General features: G+C 40.9%; 1 protein-coding gene across 1 annotated transcript in view; it reads right to left on the bottom strand.

Moving 5' to 3' along the window:
- The window catches only part of DCT (dopachrome tautomerase), a 63,792-nt gene that overhangs the window by 32,918 nt on the left and 14,572 nt on the right, over window positions 1-16,302 (bottom strand). The window contains exons 2-3 of the mRNA XM_085622130.1: window positions 10,909-11,208; window positions 5,115-5,215 (exon numbers count right to left, since the gene is read on the bottom strand). Of these exons, the coding sequence (XP_085478256.1) occupies window positions 5,115-5,215; window positions 10,909-11,208 (401 nt within the window). The remainder of the gene's footprint in view (window positions 1-5,114; window positions 5,216-10,908; window positions 11,209-16,302) is intronic.

Here is a 16,302-nt window from a genome sequence, read left to right as displayed (position 1 = left end):
TGTCGTAAACTATATTCCTGGTGCGGAGAACAAAGTTTCAGACGGTCTTTCTCGCCTGGTTCAAACCAATTCAATTGTTACCCCTGATGGCTCAGAAGACCTATGGGAAGATGAGGATTACAAGGTGTGTAAGTCATGGCGGATGTTTTGAGTTAGGAAGAATGGAGAACTTAAATGGGAAGTGATATGGCTCTTCTCGAAGTGTGTAAGTTGGTGACTGAAGGGTGGAGGGGCATAAAAGGTTTGAGTGAGGAAGCCCGCAAGTTCTGAAATGTGCGTGATGAATTGTCTATTAGCTCTGGTTTGCTGTGGAGGGGTACAAAACTAGTTCCTCAGTCTCCTGTCAGGTCGAGAATTGTCCACCAAGCTCATCAGGGACATCTTGGCATTTCGAAGACCAAGGAGAGGATTCGCTTGCACTTCTGGTGGCCTGGCATTGATCTTCTTGTAGAGCGTATGGTGAGGGATGCAGGGAATGTAATGCGTGTGACAAAACATTTATGACTAGAGTTCAACCCATGGTCGTATGGGACACTCCCACTCGCTGTTGGCAAGAAGTAGCTTTAGACCTCCTGGGACCAATTACAAGTAGTTCTGGTCAGTTTTATGTGTTGGTGCTGATGGACATGTTTTCTAGATGGCCGGAGATCAAGATTACACGGAGCACTGAAACTAAGGATGCGGTCAATTTCCTGGATGACATTTTCTCCAAAGAAGGACTGCCTGACTGTCTATTGATGCACAATGGTGTCCAGCTGGTCTCGAGAGAGATGGAGGAGTATTTGTCGAAAAGAGGTATTAAACACAAACGTTGTGCTCTCTATCATCCCGAAACTAATGGAATGGTAGAGAGGTTCAATCGAGTCCTGAAAGAGTCCATTCAACTGGCCATGGTCCAAGGCAAGGACTGGAAGTCAGAAATTGTGGAGCGTGTGATGGTTTACCGTCTCACGCCCCACTCCACCACGAATAATGTTCCCTTTGAACTCTTTAGGGAACGGAGTCCCAACAGCCACATGTTTCAATCATGGATGAGGGACAAGTGTATGAGTGGGGATTCAAGTGTAAGTTCTGGAGAGGTGCCCTGGCAAGAGGAAGGATTATTTTGATGCCAGGCACGCTGTTTCACACAAACATGTGCGTGTGGGTGATAAGGTGAGAGTCCGCCTACCCAAGAAGTCATGGGGTCTTTCTAAGTTTTCCTCACCATTTGTGGTTAAAAAACGTTTTCAAAATGCTGTCAAATTAGATGATGGATGAATTTGGAACTTGAGTAGGATTGCTCCCATGCGTACTAAGGGTCAATCCGTGGCTGTAGTCCCAGAAGGATCTTCCAAGAGTGCGCCCGTGTTGTGCAGAAGTACTCGTACTATGAAGACTCCAGTGTTGCTTCATGACTATGTTTTACACTAGTGTTCCTGTTCTTATGTTACTTTTTTTTGCTTTATGTAAAGGGGAAAGGTGTGTAATGACCAGGATGTTTTGTATTACATAGTGTCCAGCACGTCTTGTATTACTTTGTGAGTGCTAAGATTCTCAATTCCAGAGTGTTGATGGAGTTTGAGATGTTGTGGAACTAGCGTGTCAGTTGCTGCTGGCACTGCGCGGATAGGACGTTTTATCTATAGATGCCTGCTTCAATAAAGTTCAACCGTCAGATCATCTCTCCGTGTTAAGAGCTGCTTTATTACAGAGATGCATATATGGTGCGACCCCGGGGGACCTGTTCCTTTTGGGAGGAGGTTTCCATGGTATTACATAGAGTCCTGACCTATCAGATTCCCTTCATGCCAAAGGTGATGCTTCTGGGCCTGAAATCTACAGACATGAGAGCTACAACTAATCATGAATAGCACATCTTCAGTGCCTAGGAGCTTCAAAATAACAATAGCTCATAACTGAAAAAAGAAGAATGCCCAGCATGCACTCATTGTGGGTTCTCCTTCTGCAGTTGAGGAGGCAGAAGGTGGGGGAATAAAGCGCAAATATAGGGACTGAGATGAAGCGACAGGGATAATGTGATTTAGAACTATCATTTGCATGCTACGCATGTCGGATTGAGTTTTGAAAACTGGATGGGCCGGACAGATGTCCCTTTTTCACCAGAAAATGTTGATAAAAAGGCACACAAAAAACCCAGTTACTTGGCTAGAGTAGAATTCCATGTGTGACGCGAGTCTGTTTTAGCTCTTTCTTGTGAAAATGGAGAGTTAATTCATGGTGGTACAATAATCCTGTCACTAATATTATTCAGCCTGAGGGATCACCTTTTTAGCTTTGGCAATATCAAACTGTACCAGGGGAAAGGTGTAGGGAGTACAACACTGATTTTAGACAGTATGTGTCATTTTCAAGATGAACAAAAAATGGATGACACTTTGTGAGAGAGAGAAAATTAAGGTGTGTTGAGTACCCGTTATAGAAATAACAAAAATAAAGGATTTTAGTTACTGCATTGTAAAAGCATGCTGAAAGACAGTAGTCTGGATGATATTATACGTATAAGTAAAATAGGTTGTGATTTATTTCAGCAAAATAATTTTATTTTCATAACTGGTTAGAAAATGTGTACATGGTGAATTCTCACGTTGAGTTTTACCTCTAATCATTCTCAAATTTCATTTACATAATGGAATAACTAATGAGATGTATGAAATGATACAATACTGATTTTGGTAGTGAATGTTATAGAAATACTTATATATGTAATAACGTGTGCCCCGAAAATGATAAAAAGAAAAATAGATGTTACACCTTTGTACTAAACAATGCATTAGTGAAACTTTCAGAAAATGTTCTTTACACATGTTATAATTACTTGAAATTAAAATTTTAATCTATACTTTATATATGTTGGTACTTTTAAGTAGTACGCTATTTATACCTAAATTAATTTTGATCATAATAAAAGTTACAAAGTGCATCAGAAATTACACTAGAATCTCCACTTCATGATTTCATATAAATGTAAACTTATGAATTCTTTATATTCAGTGTTATATTAGCCTAAATTAACCGCTGGGCAAACTGTACTTAACGTTTTCTGCTTTGCTAAGCAAACTGAACGCGAGAGACTTCCCTGATGTAACCATTTGTAGGTATCCAAACTCTACTTTTCCGGAGTTGTCATGTATTGTATTAAGATTCTGCTACATTTATGTTACCACTTTCAGGACAGCTGCCTGGGAAGCTGCCCTTTCAAACTTTAATACAGGCTCTAGCTAAATGAGCATTATTTATCATGTCATATAACAAGATGATTTGTTCCACCTATTTCCTCTGCATTTAGTGTATTCTTTGTCACCCGATCTACATTCCACTTGAACTGACCTATGAACGGAGTGGTCGAATCCAATGAGGTGACCCCTGGAGGTGCCATCCCCGGAAATGCGAAGAATAGAATATTGCCTGATAAGAAAGTTTTAAAGGGAGTTGATGCATTCTTGGAGAGAGACTCTTGTGCAGCTGATGGTGGTGACGGACAGCTGATTATCTGCATGCGGGGAAATTACAAACCGAATGAAGAGATTTGCAGAACTTTTGATGCCGACTCAACTGGCTTCCTTTCCTAATTAGCACAAAGCCTACATGTGCACAGTATTCCCTTCTGTCTGGACCACTAGAACTGGTAATTCACATCCTTTCCTGTACTTGTGAGCGTTGGGTATTGTTTTGTTTCACTAAGTGTCTTATTTTCTATTTGATGCACTTGTTCTAATGAAGATTTGATCAACTAAAATATATTAACTAAATTTAACTCAGCTATCATGATTTAACCACTTACAGTGAATGAGCATTCTCAAATTAAGTTTTACTAATGATTAAGGGTAATCGGATTAGAGAGATGTCAGGACCTCAAATACTAATGCTCCTATTTTGTATTACTTTGTCTGAACTCTTAGTGGATATGATTTTATGATTTTGGCTCGCCTACATTTCTTCAGGTGATTTGGGCCTGCCGTATTAATCTTATATCTTTATAACATTGTGTGGAGAGGAATTTATAGGAGTTTGATTTCAAATCTGTAGTCCAGTTATCCAATTCCTTGTCCTCATTGGATGACTGTTAAAACCCTTTTATATCCAACCCCTCTTGGCACAAAGCAAAGTCCATAGGAGGACCAAGAGAGTGGAAATTATTCAAAATGTCAGATCACAGACTTCATTGTGGTTTATTTGTTAATGGCCCAAGAAATACCACAGCAGTATCCTGAATCTGGCTAGAGTAGTAAGTGATTCCTCAACAGCTTGCTAGAGCCCTCATTACCAGTTAAGGTATTACGGCCAGAGCGATAACTCTGGTGAGATTCCTTACGGGGCCTATGTAAGAATCTCATTTGAGAGGGTCCTTTTCAAATGGGTTTTATTGTCATCAGATGCTCCCAGCATATATCCAGCTACAGCTCAGCAGCAGCTCCAGTTCACTTTCACATGATAAAATCCACCTTCCTAGGTCCATGTTCACATTCCACAATTCAACTTGCCTTATCTCTACACTCAGTCTTTGCTTCTTGTAGGAGCAAAGGCTGCAGGCAGTAGCACAGCCCTGCCCTAAAAGCTAACTGAAGGTCACCTACCACAGAGAAAAATTACTTCATGTTGGTTTTAAACCATGGCCAAGAAGATGTGTCACTACAGTAAACAGTAGCTTCATACTTCCGGTTGCTAGACACTAGTAGCCCAACTCTTGTACACAATGTTTTATCAAATTTTATTCACATAAATGCACAAGGGAGTTGTAAGTTAAGATGAATATCTTGACTGCATTTTTTTTTCCCACTGTCTCTCCAATGAGGATTTACTGGCCATTTAGTTTGAAAGGAAGAATTCTGTTTCCATGAAAGGGAGCAACTTCATCCCACAGAGATGTACCCAACCAACCATTTCTATGACAATTGTTATTGCATGGTAAACTATTGATGTTTAATGTAAAATAAATAGAAACAATTAAAAAAAATGAATATATTGGCTGGATCATACAAAGAACAACATCATGCTTTCTGTTAAATCGAAAAAAGAAAAAAGACTGTAAACGCCATGACCAGGGAGTAAAAGCATTAATTTGGAACATCAGTCTGCATAACATACATTGGACAGTACATGGAAATTATTACCTGAAGGTCTCTTTCCAGGAGTAGTAAATGGTACCTATGCCAGGTTACAAAAGCAGGCCCTTGATGGGAAAAGTCTATCGCTGTAAATGGACGACCAGGCCCTAAATAAAAAAAAAACATTTCAAAACAATTTCAAACATAAGTTTAAGACTTAGCTAATGGACCTTTTTTAGGGAGGTAATGGGACTGGAGAAATCAATGGCAATAACTTGCTGAAATATGGTGGCAGTCAAGTTACACATTTGAGCCACACAGATAATTACTGTAAAATAACTGGAAAATGCATTTGCTCTCTCAACTACCATAAATATTACCAGATTACATGCTTTGTTACACGCACAGCTCAGCATGGCATGTGACTCCCATACATACATATGGAGAAACAGTTTCATCAATATACTATGGGAGAGCGTAAAGCGTACAAGAGGACTTTTAATTCTTATACAACATATTTTTCACCGAAATTTTCAGAATCTGCTCGTGCTCCTTAATTGCATGATTGATTTACATAGGTCAGGTGGATCCCATGGCCGCGCCATTCCACTACTACAGCAAGACCAGAATCTACTCGGTATGCTGGGAGGACAGGGAATAGAATAATAAATGGCGCCATTCTAGACCGGTACGGTTAGTCTAACTGATCAAGGCACTAATAGCTCACATCTTTACATGACTGAGCGTACGTCTATATAGGACTGGCGGCTTTAGGCACAAATGACCTATGCCACATCAGAACAAGTGTGCTGTTTGCAGGCATTTAATAATGACGAGGTTATGAATGCACCATAAATGGTCCAGAAGAGCATTGAATATGGCAGCTGCTTGAAAAATAGCATTTTTATTTAGAAATCAAACAAAAATGTAGGCCAGAGATATAATTACAGATGGCACTTTGTAAAGACAGAGGGAGTAAAAAAAAATGTTTTTAGATTTTAATTAGGGGCTATTTAATGAAGGCATCGGACTAATGTTACGCTGGTCCAGGCTCTCTCATTAAGCCAGTGCAGATATTTCCTCACTTCAAAGACAAGTTTTCTTATCCGAGGCGTGGTGAAATCACTTCTAAGAGGTGTATAATTGAAAGAAGCAAGGGGCATATCATCAAGGACTTGCGATAATTATCGCTAAGCGCACTTAGCGCTAGGATAATTATCGCCGGCTAACGTGGAATTTTATCGCTGAGATAGCGTGCTATCAGCAATGCTTATCTCAAAGGCGATAAAATTCCAAGCACTAACTGCCAAATGTGAGATTATCGCTGGAAATCCAGCGATAATCTCACAAAGTTTGGCAATAGCTTGTTGATAGGGCAGGGCAGACTCAGTCATGATATCCACCTTACTTTGGATATAATGGCTAAGTCAAACTAAAAGCAGGCGTAAGGAAGGTAGCGATAACCAAGGTTCGCGCTACTTTTCTTATCGCTAGGCTTGTTAGCGTGCCCATTGATAATTGGAGAAATGTCGGTTAGCGACATTTCTCCAGTTATTTTTGGATGGAACGCCCATTTTGCATCTCATTAGAGATGCAAAGGTGGGCGTTACGGGAAAGGGAGCTAATGCAAGGATTCACGCGATAGCGTGACCTCGCTGATAAGGCAATAAAATTATTGCCGCTTTTCATCCGAAAACGGACGCATAAGCGGCGATAATTTTATATCTCCTCCTTGCTGATATGCCCCGACATTTGTACCACTGCACTAATCGGAATCTAGGGTCCCACATTTATAAAAATCTTTATTTTGATGCTACTTTTGGCATTGGGGGAAAGACCAGCCTCAATATTAACTCTAAGGACTTACGGAAGTGCCTTGAGAAGTGTTTGAGGTCAACCATATTGCCCCAACAATAAAATAAATATATTCAGTCCCTGTCCAAGACTGCATCATCTTGAAAACTAGATGCATCACCTAACAAGGCTATCAGAAATGGCACTCCGGTATACCCAGCTGAGAAATTAACCACTTCAGACAGCCCCAAACCAGGTGACAGGACATCAGACAGAACACAAGAAGGAAATACCAGACAGCATGCCTTCTCTCCACTTATGCACACAGTATGTAATATCCCCCTCAACTGAACTGCCACTACCCTCCTGCAAATGAGAACGGAATTGAAGGCTCCAACTCTACCTCACCACGCAAACGGAATCAATGAATAATTTGCCTCTTGTAACAATCAAATGGGAACCGAGGGCTGGTGCCCCACTGTTCAGCACTAGCTAGGGTTGTAAAAGTAATGCTACATAGGAACGTAAACATAATCATGTGGTCTCATTGTAAAATGGACGAAACTGTATATTTCTCTCCCCCAAAGGACGGAGGGAATAGTTTATTCAGTTCTCCTTTGTCTGCATTTATCTACAGTTGTGCCAAGAATCTCCTAGAACACGGTCTATAAGATTCAGAAAAAGGTTACTATATAAACAGTACGACTGATCTACACACACCTTAAATTTCAAGACTGAATAGGGAGTAATCTGGAGAAAAAAATATATAATGCCCCAATAGGAAACTCTGGCTAAGGCCCTAAAATAATTTGTTATTTAATTGTAATTTACAATGCGGGGCCAAGAACATGCCAAAAGGACTTAATGGATCTTTTCTGTAGTACCTGGACAAAGAACCAGACCATGAGTAAGACACATTGTAAGATGGTCTTGCAAAGTACAGTGTTTCTTTAAATGGAGATGGTCAAAGACTGTTCTGGAAAAGTGATGAAATGTCCTTAAAGCAGCTGGACTAATCAGGACTATGAAGGGTTGGATTTTCTATGGACAATTACACCAAATGATTGTCCTGGACATAATTTGATGGAGTACTGATGTGTTAACTGTCCCGTGCTCTCCATGCCACTGGAGTCAAGTTATCCTGGCTGATGAGGGCTGAAAGCCCGAAACAGGTCCTAGGATGCTTGTTTTCAGTCCAGGGAGGACCTGGCCTGGCAGTTCGGGCTGGACTGCTCCCATTGGGCGCAGGGTCAAGACTGATTTGCATATGGCTGGGTCCAAACTGGAATGGCATGGTGAGCAAAAAAATGACGGGTTTAGGCCCAGATCTCTGTACTGGGGTGAATGTACGACATTGTTATGCATTCTGTCCATCAATTGTTGTTTTAACTGTAGTAGGTATCCTTCGGTTTTGTCTTCCTCAGACTTCACCATTGACCAACAAGGCTTTGTACTGTTTAGGCCAGTGGGGCTGGGGTACCACAGCTATCCCAGGCATTGCTTGGCAAACCAATTGTGTGGTTTTAACAATGAGGTAGAAGATCGGCAAAGCTCCTAGAGTAGGATCTGGTAAAAGTCAGCCCAAATAGCACATTTCTGCTTAAACCATATAACTCCTCTGATAAAAAAAACCCTCTTATTTGGTGATGGGGGCACTTTATATTGTGAAGATCCACTTAATGTAACCCATAGATAGGAATTCATATAGGTACAGTAGTCAGGTCATTGCCTCTTCTCTGAAGCCATAATGGGCAGCTCTACTACAAAGATCTTCAGAGCACCAAGCGAAATAAGAGCTATTTGGGTGCTCCGCATGTCACCACAAATGCATTTTAAGGCCATTTGTTGCCATTCAGTAGTGCGTAAAAGATAACACTGTACAATGCACAGTCACTCTAAAGAAACAATAGAAGGACTCCCTAAAATGTGAGCTTGCAACTTGTAAGACTACTGTGTAGTCTTAATTGTTCTCCAGTTCCAGGACCTTGCTACTGCAAAGCACACTGGGCTATACCGACCGATGTGGGCTATTCAGATCCCCGCAAACCGAAGAAAGGGGTTTAGTACACAGACAATGAGCTTGTAACTACTTCAGTCGAGTGGTCTCCAGATTTAGAGACAGTGTGGTAGTTAGAATCTCCTACCGATGACTAGATCACTAAAGATTTCATACTGAATCTCTAGCCTCCCATTAGAGGCACAAAGACAGAGCTCAGTTAAGACTGATGAGCCAGCTCAGCTAATATGCTTAATCAAGACAAGGATATACGAAGGAGCTGGTTAAAAGAAAATGCATAATTTACAAATATTACATTGGCGTTTCCAGATAAATTTAGAGAGTCCAATTGCCAAAATGCACTTTGATTAACAAAAAGATACCACCTGAAACTTTCAAAATAAAAACCTGACATTTTTAAAACAATCTGTAGGTACAGGCTTAATGGATGAGGCTGTCTTTTAAATCGGTTATGTTGGGCACATTTCTTTTAGAGAGGTTGCGAGGATTGTGTACTTGAGACTGAACTGCAGATTATTCAGGAGAAATTAAAAGGGGGGGGGGCATAAAGGAGATCTAATTGGGTCACAGAGAAAGTTGCTGGGGCCCAATACAATATGGTGCTTTACCTGAACACAAACCAAGGACCTAAATATTGATGTATAGTCATGGTTGCAAAGTTGTAAATGTGGATAATTAGGACTACTAAATAACAGCTCTTCAATATCAACTCTGAGCAACTATAAATCTGTTTCAAGAGAATCAAACCCTCATTTATCCCAGTCCTCTAGGACATAACCAAATAATTCTCTACATTTCTTTAATCCCTATACTTAGGAGCTCCAGATTCAGTAAACACATTTACATTACATCTTGGGACCTCAAACCAAAGAGAACAATCACTCATTTTGGGCAAAAATTTACTTTTCAAATGTCCACTCTCATTACTAACACACTCTAGCTTCACATGTCCAAAACTCTCTCAGCAGGATCGTCACTCCCTAAGGTTTCTTCATCTTTTTGCTCTCTGTTCTCCAAGAAGACCTTTACATTTCTCCCCACACACCCCAAACGGTTTCATTCACTGGTAATTATTGACGACTGTTACTTTCCCCATTGCTTCAAAAGTCTGCACTTGCATCCATTCAATTTACAGTATCATCTGACTAGAAGTCTACCGAAGCTTTGTTAGGTTTCTTTGAATCAACCATGTTATTTGATGCACTATCAGTCTTTCTCCACCCCTTTCAACTATTACTCAGCCATCCACCCATTTTGAACATTAGGGCGTTTCACAAAGCTACTGCTTGTGAATAAGCCAGGGTCCATATATCAACTATGTAACTCCCAGTAACCACCCCACCTCCCACCCAACACATGCATAATAATTTTTGGGCCTTGTCAGAGGTGTGAGAACTCCTCCAAATATTTTCCAAGTAATACCAGACCTTTGATATTATACATGCAATTCTGTACAAATGTAAGAATATAAAGTAAATGTTTTCTATAAAGACCCACACCAAAACATTTACCTTCAATAGCCACTACAACAATATCCAATAGACTTTATTTCTGGGCCATAATCAAAGCAAAACATTTGGCCTTTGCATTGGATCTCTTAAATCCTCAAGTTAAATGTGGTTACAGACTAACAAACCTACACTGCCATGCTTATTTTTATGATCACCGTCAGTTTAGCATGATTGCCCTGAAATTACTACTACCTCTTTGGGTTCCAAATACAAGCAAGGTTTACCATAAAGTCACAATACTGAAACGCACTGCATGCTTCAACAAATGTTGCAAAAAGAGATGCGGGCTAATTGTTTTACTGATTACAAGATTGTTAGTTAAATATGGGAAAATTCATCAACAAGACAGTTATGATGTGGATCAGGAGATATTACTCATTTAGTTTGGCATGACCCTGCAATTGCCCTTGCTCTACATTCTTTTACTACAGTCAAAACAAATATCCAATGAAGGATATGTTTAAGCTACATAACTAGACAACCTTCCCTCCATTCATTGGCAGTAGTTACCCAACATAAGATTTACATCCTTACATACCTAATAATGTGTCCCTGACAGAGTAGTAATGCAGCCACACAAAGTAGTTATAGATACTGGCATTTGCCACTTGAGGTGTGGTTTTATTTGGTCCCAGGATGCTGAGCCAGTGCTGTGTCGCTATCACATAGTCTGGGTGAATAGTGTTCTTGGCACGATCCAGGGCATCCAAGAACCGTTCTCTCTCCTGGGGGGTCAAAGAAAGAATATTCTTCCGAACAACCGGTGCTTTTCTTTGGTCACAGTTTGGACCAGTCCATCCAAACTTGCAGTCACCACAGTGATATCCAGAAAAGTTGCCTGTTTGAATAAAAGTAGAAAAATATTCAAATACTGCGAGCACTCACCACAAATGTACTAGCGACTTAATGATTCTGCATACCCTCTATATCATTCCACTAGACAAAGAGCCCTGAAGTATATGATTTGCCTAAATTTGTTTGAGAGTTTAATGCTTTACACAGTACATAGGAAATGTAAATTTCGACCAACCTTCAGAAAGAGGAACCCACTAGATTAAACAAAAAGAAAATGGTAAATTCAAGGGAGTTGCAAGATCTTGAGATAGGGAAGCTGGGTCAGTGAAGCTGGGTCAGTGAAGCCTTACATACTGATCCATTACCATGAGCAGAATGTAATAAGACATAAGAGCAGCTCCTTCCGGAATCGAACTCTACAGACACTACAGTATTAACAGGTAGCAAAGCAAGAATATATGCAAGCTAGCATCCCTGACATCTTAAACTATCCAACTACCGCCGTGGGATAGCACAATGGGGAAGGAGGTTGAGTTTCTCAACAAGAGCTTTTATTTACAACAAACAAAAATAACTAGTGATAACTGTATGTTAACTTGTGATTGGCCTAACCAACCATTACACACACAAATTAGCACAGTTTGTAATAATAGGGCTAAAGTACAAATCTGCTTGCCAAGGGTGAGCAACAATCCAAGAGTTATAGATTTAGTAAAGAAAAGACTACACGTGAGAAGGGTAATGAGGAAAAGGGAAGGAGTGACATAATTAAATGCCTGTCAGTATCCAGTGCTCAAGTCTGCAATAGTCTATGGCCGAATGGAAGGGGTGCAGGTTTACCAGAGGTGTAAACAAAATTGATAGTGGAGCCTCAAAGGCATACAAAACGTGCAAGGTTTACAGAGGAGTGGGAGCTGAAACCAGCTATTGCATCATCTCATATTTTAATGCAGACTTTGATCTCCATAATTGTGTGGTGGCTTCTCGATTGTCAGTCACTTGAAACATCCAACAATATTTGCACGATTAAGAAATTAGACTTTCCTTTCTTTGACTTTTCTTATTCCACTTGGAATTGGCACCCCAGTCTTAGCTACCTTTCAGGGGTGAAGTCAATGACCGGGTTGGGGGAAGAAGGTGAAATGGACAGCAAAACAACATCTCTTCCTTTCACTCTTCATGACATTTGGACACCAACATTTTTCAACACAGGCAGCTTCCACAAGATGGTCACTTAAACATGGAGGCTTCCCTAAAGAGAAGATCTAAAAGGTAATAATATCATATCATTTAGTTTGATCTCATGAAGACACATACCCTTCACAACCCTGAGTATGTACACCCCATGTCGCATGTCTAACAGTACTGTTGGAGCTAATTTAGACAGAACTTATCTTGCTTACATTAGGTACAGGCAGAGTGTCCACGTTTTCTACATTGAAATAACCATTCTACTTCTGGCTTCTCTACTTTGTTCGGAAGACTGGGACCACATTTTTTAACCGGAGTTATTTGGCTGCAAAGGGAAATAAGCGTCCTCTTCTTTTGGCTCGTGAACGCAGGCATTTTTCTTGTAGCATCAGTGTGGGCTTCTTCTTTTATCTTTAAGATCAAGCCACAAGAGACATGGGTGGTCGTGAGGTCCTACCCAGCCCGAGTCCAGAGTGCACAAACGTGAGGTCAAACTGTAAGCAGTTTAAGGGCATGTCGAACAAGTTTGAGAATCATTCTAAGGCATTCTTAGGCTTGATTACTTTGTTAGCCCATCTGATACTGCTTCTTTAAAAAAGAAAAGTATAATAATTTGTCTAATTACAAGCTAATATCCCAAGTACCCTATATAGCTCAACCTTCAAGAAAAATACGTATTTACACAGCTCTGACAATTTTTTGAGGCCAATGGTCTTCTGTTTTTCATGCAGGCTGGATTCCATCCTGTATGCAGCACTGAATCGGTTGTAGTTCCTGCCCTGTACGAACTGCATTGCTGCTCGGATACAGATATCTGGATCAGTCAGATAATTTTGATGCCAAGGATCACCACATCCTGTTATTCGGACTGTAGGCCATCAACGTCAATGACTCTGCTCTTGCCTCGTTCAAAGATTTTTTTTTACATGCATTCAAACACGTGATCCTCTCTCCTTTTTGATCCACAGCCAGACCTCTGATCTGTGAAGTACCACTGGGATCAGTTTTATTACCACAGCTATTCAATATTCATATGATCCCTATGGCTCATCTTGTTTATTTCTTCAGTTTAATATTCTTCATTTATGCAAAGGATACACTATCATCCTTAAAATCATAAATGTGAAGGACTAAAATTGCCAATCTTCACGATCATCTACGCAGGGTTGAGAACTAGATGTGTCAAACTAAATTGTGATACGATATTACCTTTTAGAGTGACCCTTTTGTGAAGCTTCTTTCTAGCCTCAGTGCCTAAGCGATTATCTAGTGCCAGCTGCCTGCGTTAAAAACATTTGGTGCTAAATTTGACATGTATGTAAAGGTAACTAGTCAGTAATGAGCTCCCCCATCTTTCAATTTAAGGCTCCACAAAGGATTCTCATCTTTTTTTGGTTTTGTATATGGTGCATATATCATATGCTTTCTTTGCAGCTTGCATGGACTACATCAATACACCTCAACTTCCCATTCCTCATCATGTTTTGCAAAAACATACAGTTACCATGTTTCACCACTTTGACCTCTTTGCATTTGTTCTCTGCAAGACTGATTTTAAAATCTTTCTGCTTGGTACAGGAAGCTATATTTAACAAACAAAATCTTCTACCGTCTTGCTTTACTTGGACACAACAGGACATTTGTTGAGGTTTAAGGAGGCTTTTCTACTAGGAACTCGTAAGACAAGATAGTCTACAATTGGTGGAAAAGCATTCACGGTGACTGAACATACTACTCTCAGCCATTCATTCTGAATCCTCTCTTCTTTTGAAGTTTATGAAACCTTAAAGAACTGGTTGCTGTTCCATCAGTTGGGTTGATTGGACCAATCCTCATCACCCATTTCGATATTTATTCAACACCAAGATGCGCGTGTGGTGAGTGCAACATTTGCAGGTGCATGTTCATGATAATTAAACAATTTTATTGGGTTTTATCAACTTTAGACATTCCCAGTTGTAGCACGATGAGAAACAAATGGGTGGCATTATTTTTTAGACATTAACAATTGTAGCAGGGTAAGACCAAAAACAGGTAGCAATTTACAGAACGAATTTTAGTACATGAAAGAAATCAATGTTCAATGCCTGCACAAACAATAGGCTTGTAGTAAATTGCACTGGCTCATAATGATGTAAAATGTTAGAGTCCTTTAGTTACACGGTGCCATGTAAAAATTGTCTCCCTATGTGTTCTAGAAGGATGAGGGGGACCCAAATGAAAAATGGGGATGGGTTGCAGAACTTGGAAAAAGGAACCAGTGGAAGCAGAAGCGAGAATGGTAAAATACTTAGCATATTATGATGGAGGAAAAGTGTAGCCGGGGATATGAGGCCCTTAAATGTGTCCCGGTGAGGGAGAGATGTCCTCTTCAGCCAGTTCCTTGTACTGAATAAGCATAGTATTCCCAGGCAGCGGCTATGGGATGCCAGGTTCTATGTCGGGCCTCCTCCCAATGCAGTGCAGTTTTTTACCTCTCCCCATCTAAGTAGTGCCTTGCGCCATTGGAAGAGAGCCGGAGGGGGGGAGGGAAGGGGTTGTCACTCACAGTTAAGGACGTGTGCTGACCAAATACTAGACCTTATCCGGTAGCACTCCCTCTTATTTTAAACTCTTTCAAACTTCTTCAAAACCTTTTTATTTTTTTATTTGTGTTTATTGGCCTTTAAAAACAATGCTACAAACAATATAAACAACAAGCCAGTTGCTATCGGACACAACTATCGCAACATAGAACCAACACTTTAATTACAAGTATACTTGCATACAAAGTTCACTCCACCGCTTTGTACCTGAAAAGGAGAGAGTACATCCTATCCTATAAGGGATTAACAACCGACACCTTTCAAGAGACTGTTGCAGAAATATTCTCTGCAGCATCTTCCAGGGATCACAAGTGATTAATCATAACGACAGACATCTACATAGTGCTCCCCAATAGACGTGTAACACCCCAACCCCAAACCCCCCCAGTCCACCCTACGTCGTTGTATCAACAGTTACCTCCTGGTGTTCTTGGGCCCACACAAAAAAAAGGTTCCCAAATGTCCCTGGGCCTAGATGCTGAAGGCCTCAATTCCCAAAAGGTGGTCAGTTGTGAGTGGCCAACTGTTACGTCTATTAATCCAATCATTTTTAGAGGGAACCCTCTTACGTCCCCAGTGTATGGCAACCCGGGCGTTTAGCAAATAAAAGTAAAAGGGCATGCAGCTTTCGGACCTTGACAGGTGTGTCCTTAACATAGCCCAACAATCCTTTTACAGGGTCAGGATTGCTGATCATACCAGTTATTTGGTGTATTGCAGTAAACACGTTGGACCAGTATGTTGCCAGCCTTGGGCAGCTCCATGCTATGTGTAAGAAATTAGCGGGAGCAGTACTGCACCTCCAGCAGCTTTGGTCTTCATGTAGACCCATGCGATGCAAACTGGAGGATGTCCTATAAAATCTGTGCAAGAACTTGAAGTGAATGAGACAAAGTTTGTAGTTAGGGGACAGTGTCGTGAGTTGGCTACAGCAATAAGTCCACTGGTCCTCCATGAGTGGAGGCTGAAGTTCTACATTCCAGGCCTGGAGCACCCATGGCTGTGTCAAGGGGGCCGACGTTTGCATGCGATTATATATCCGGGTAATGAGTCTGCAGGGTGAATCCGATTTAAGCAGGTTCTCCAATGCATTCAGCGTGGACGGGGCATCTGGAAATGTAGCATGTATAGACCGACACGCAGCTCTAAGTTGGTAGTATACAATTAATTCAGAAAAAGACACAGGCTGACCCTCCACGAAGGTCGGGCGGCTGAAACGCCCCCTCTGGATAGAGGTCCGCGAAAGTACGTAGGGACATTTTTTGTGCTAGGTCTTTACGGATACCCTCACCTGTGGTGAACAGCATATGGTTATGTGCTAGGGGTATGGACGGGGCGTAGAGAATAGGAATGCCAGCCCT

The sequence above is a fragment of the Triturus cristatus genome, chromosome 8 (assembly GCF_964204655.1).
Source record: "Triturus cristatus chromosome 8, aTriCri1.1, whole genome shotgun sequence".
Classification (NCBI taxonomy): domain Eukaryota; kingdom Metazoa; phylum Chordata; class Amphibia; order Caudata; family Salamandridae; genus Triturus; species Triturus cristatus.
Note: the sequence above shows the minus strand (reverse complement) of the source record. Positions and strands in the feature narration are given on the sequence as shown.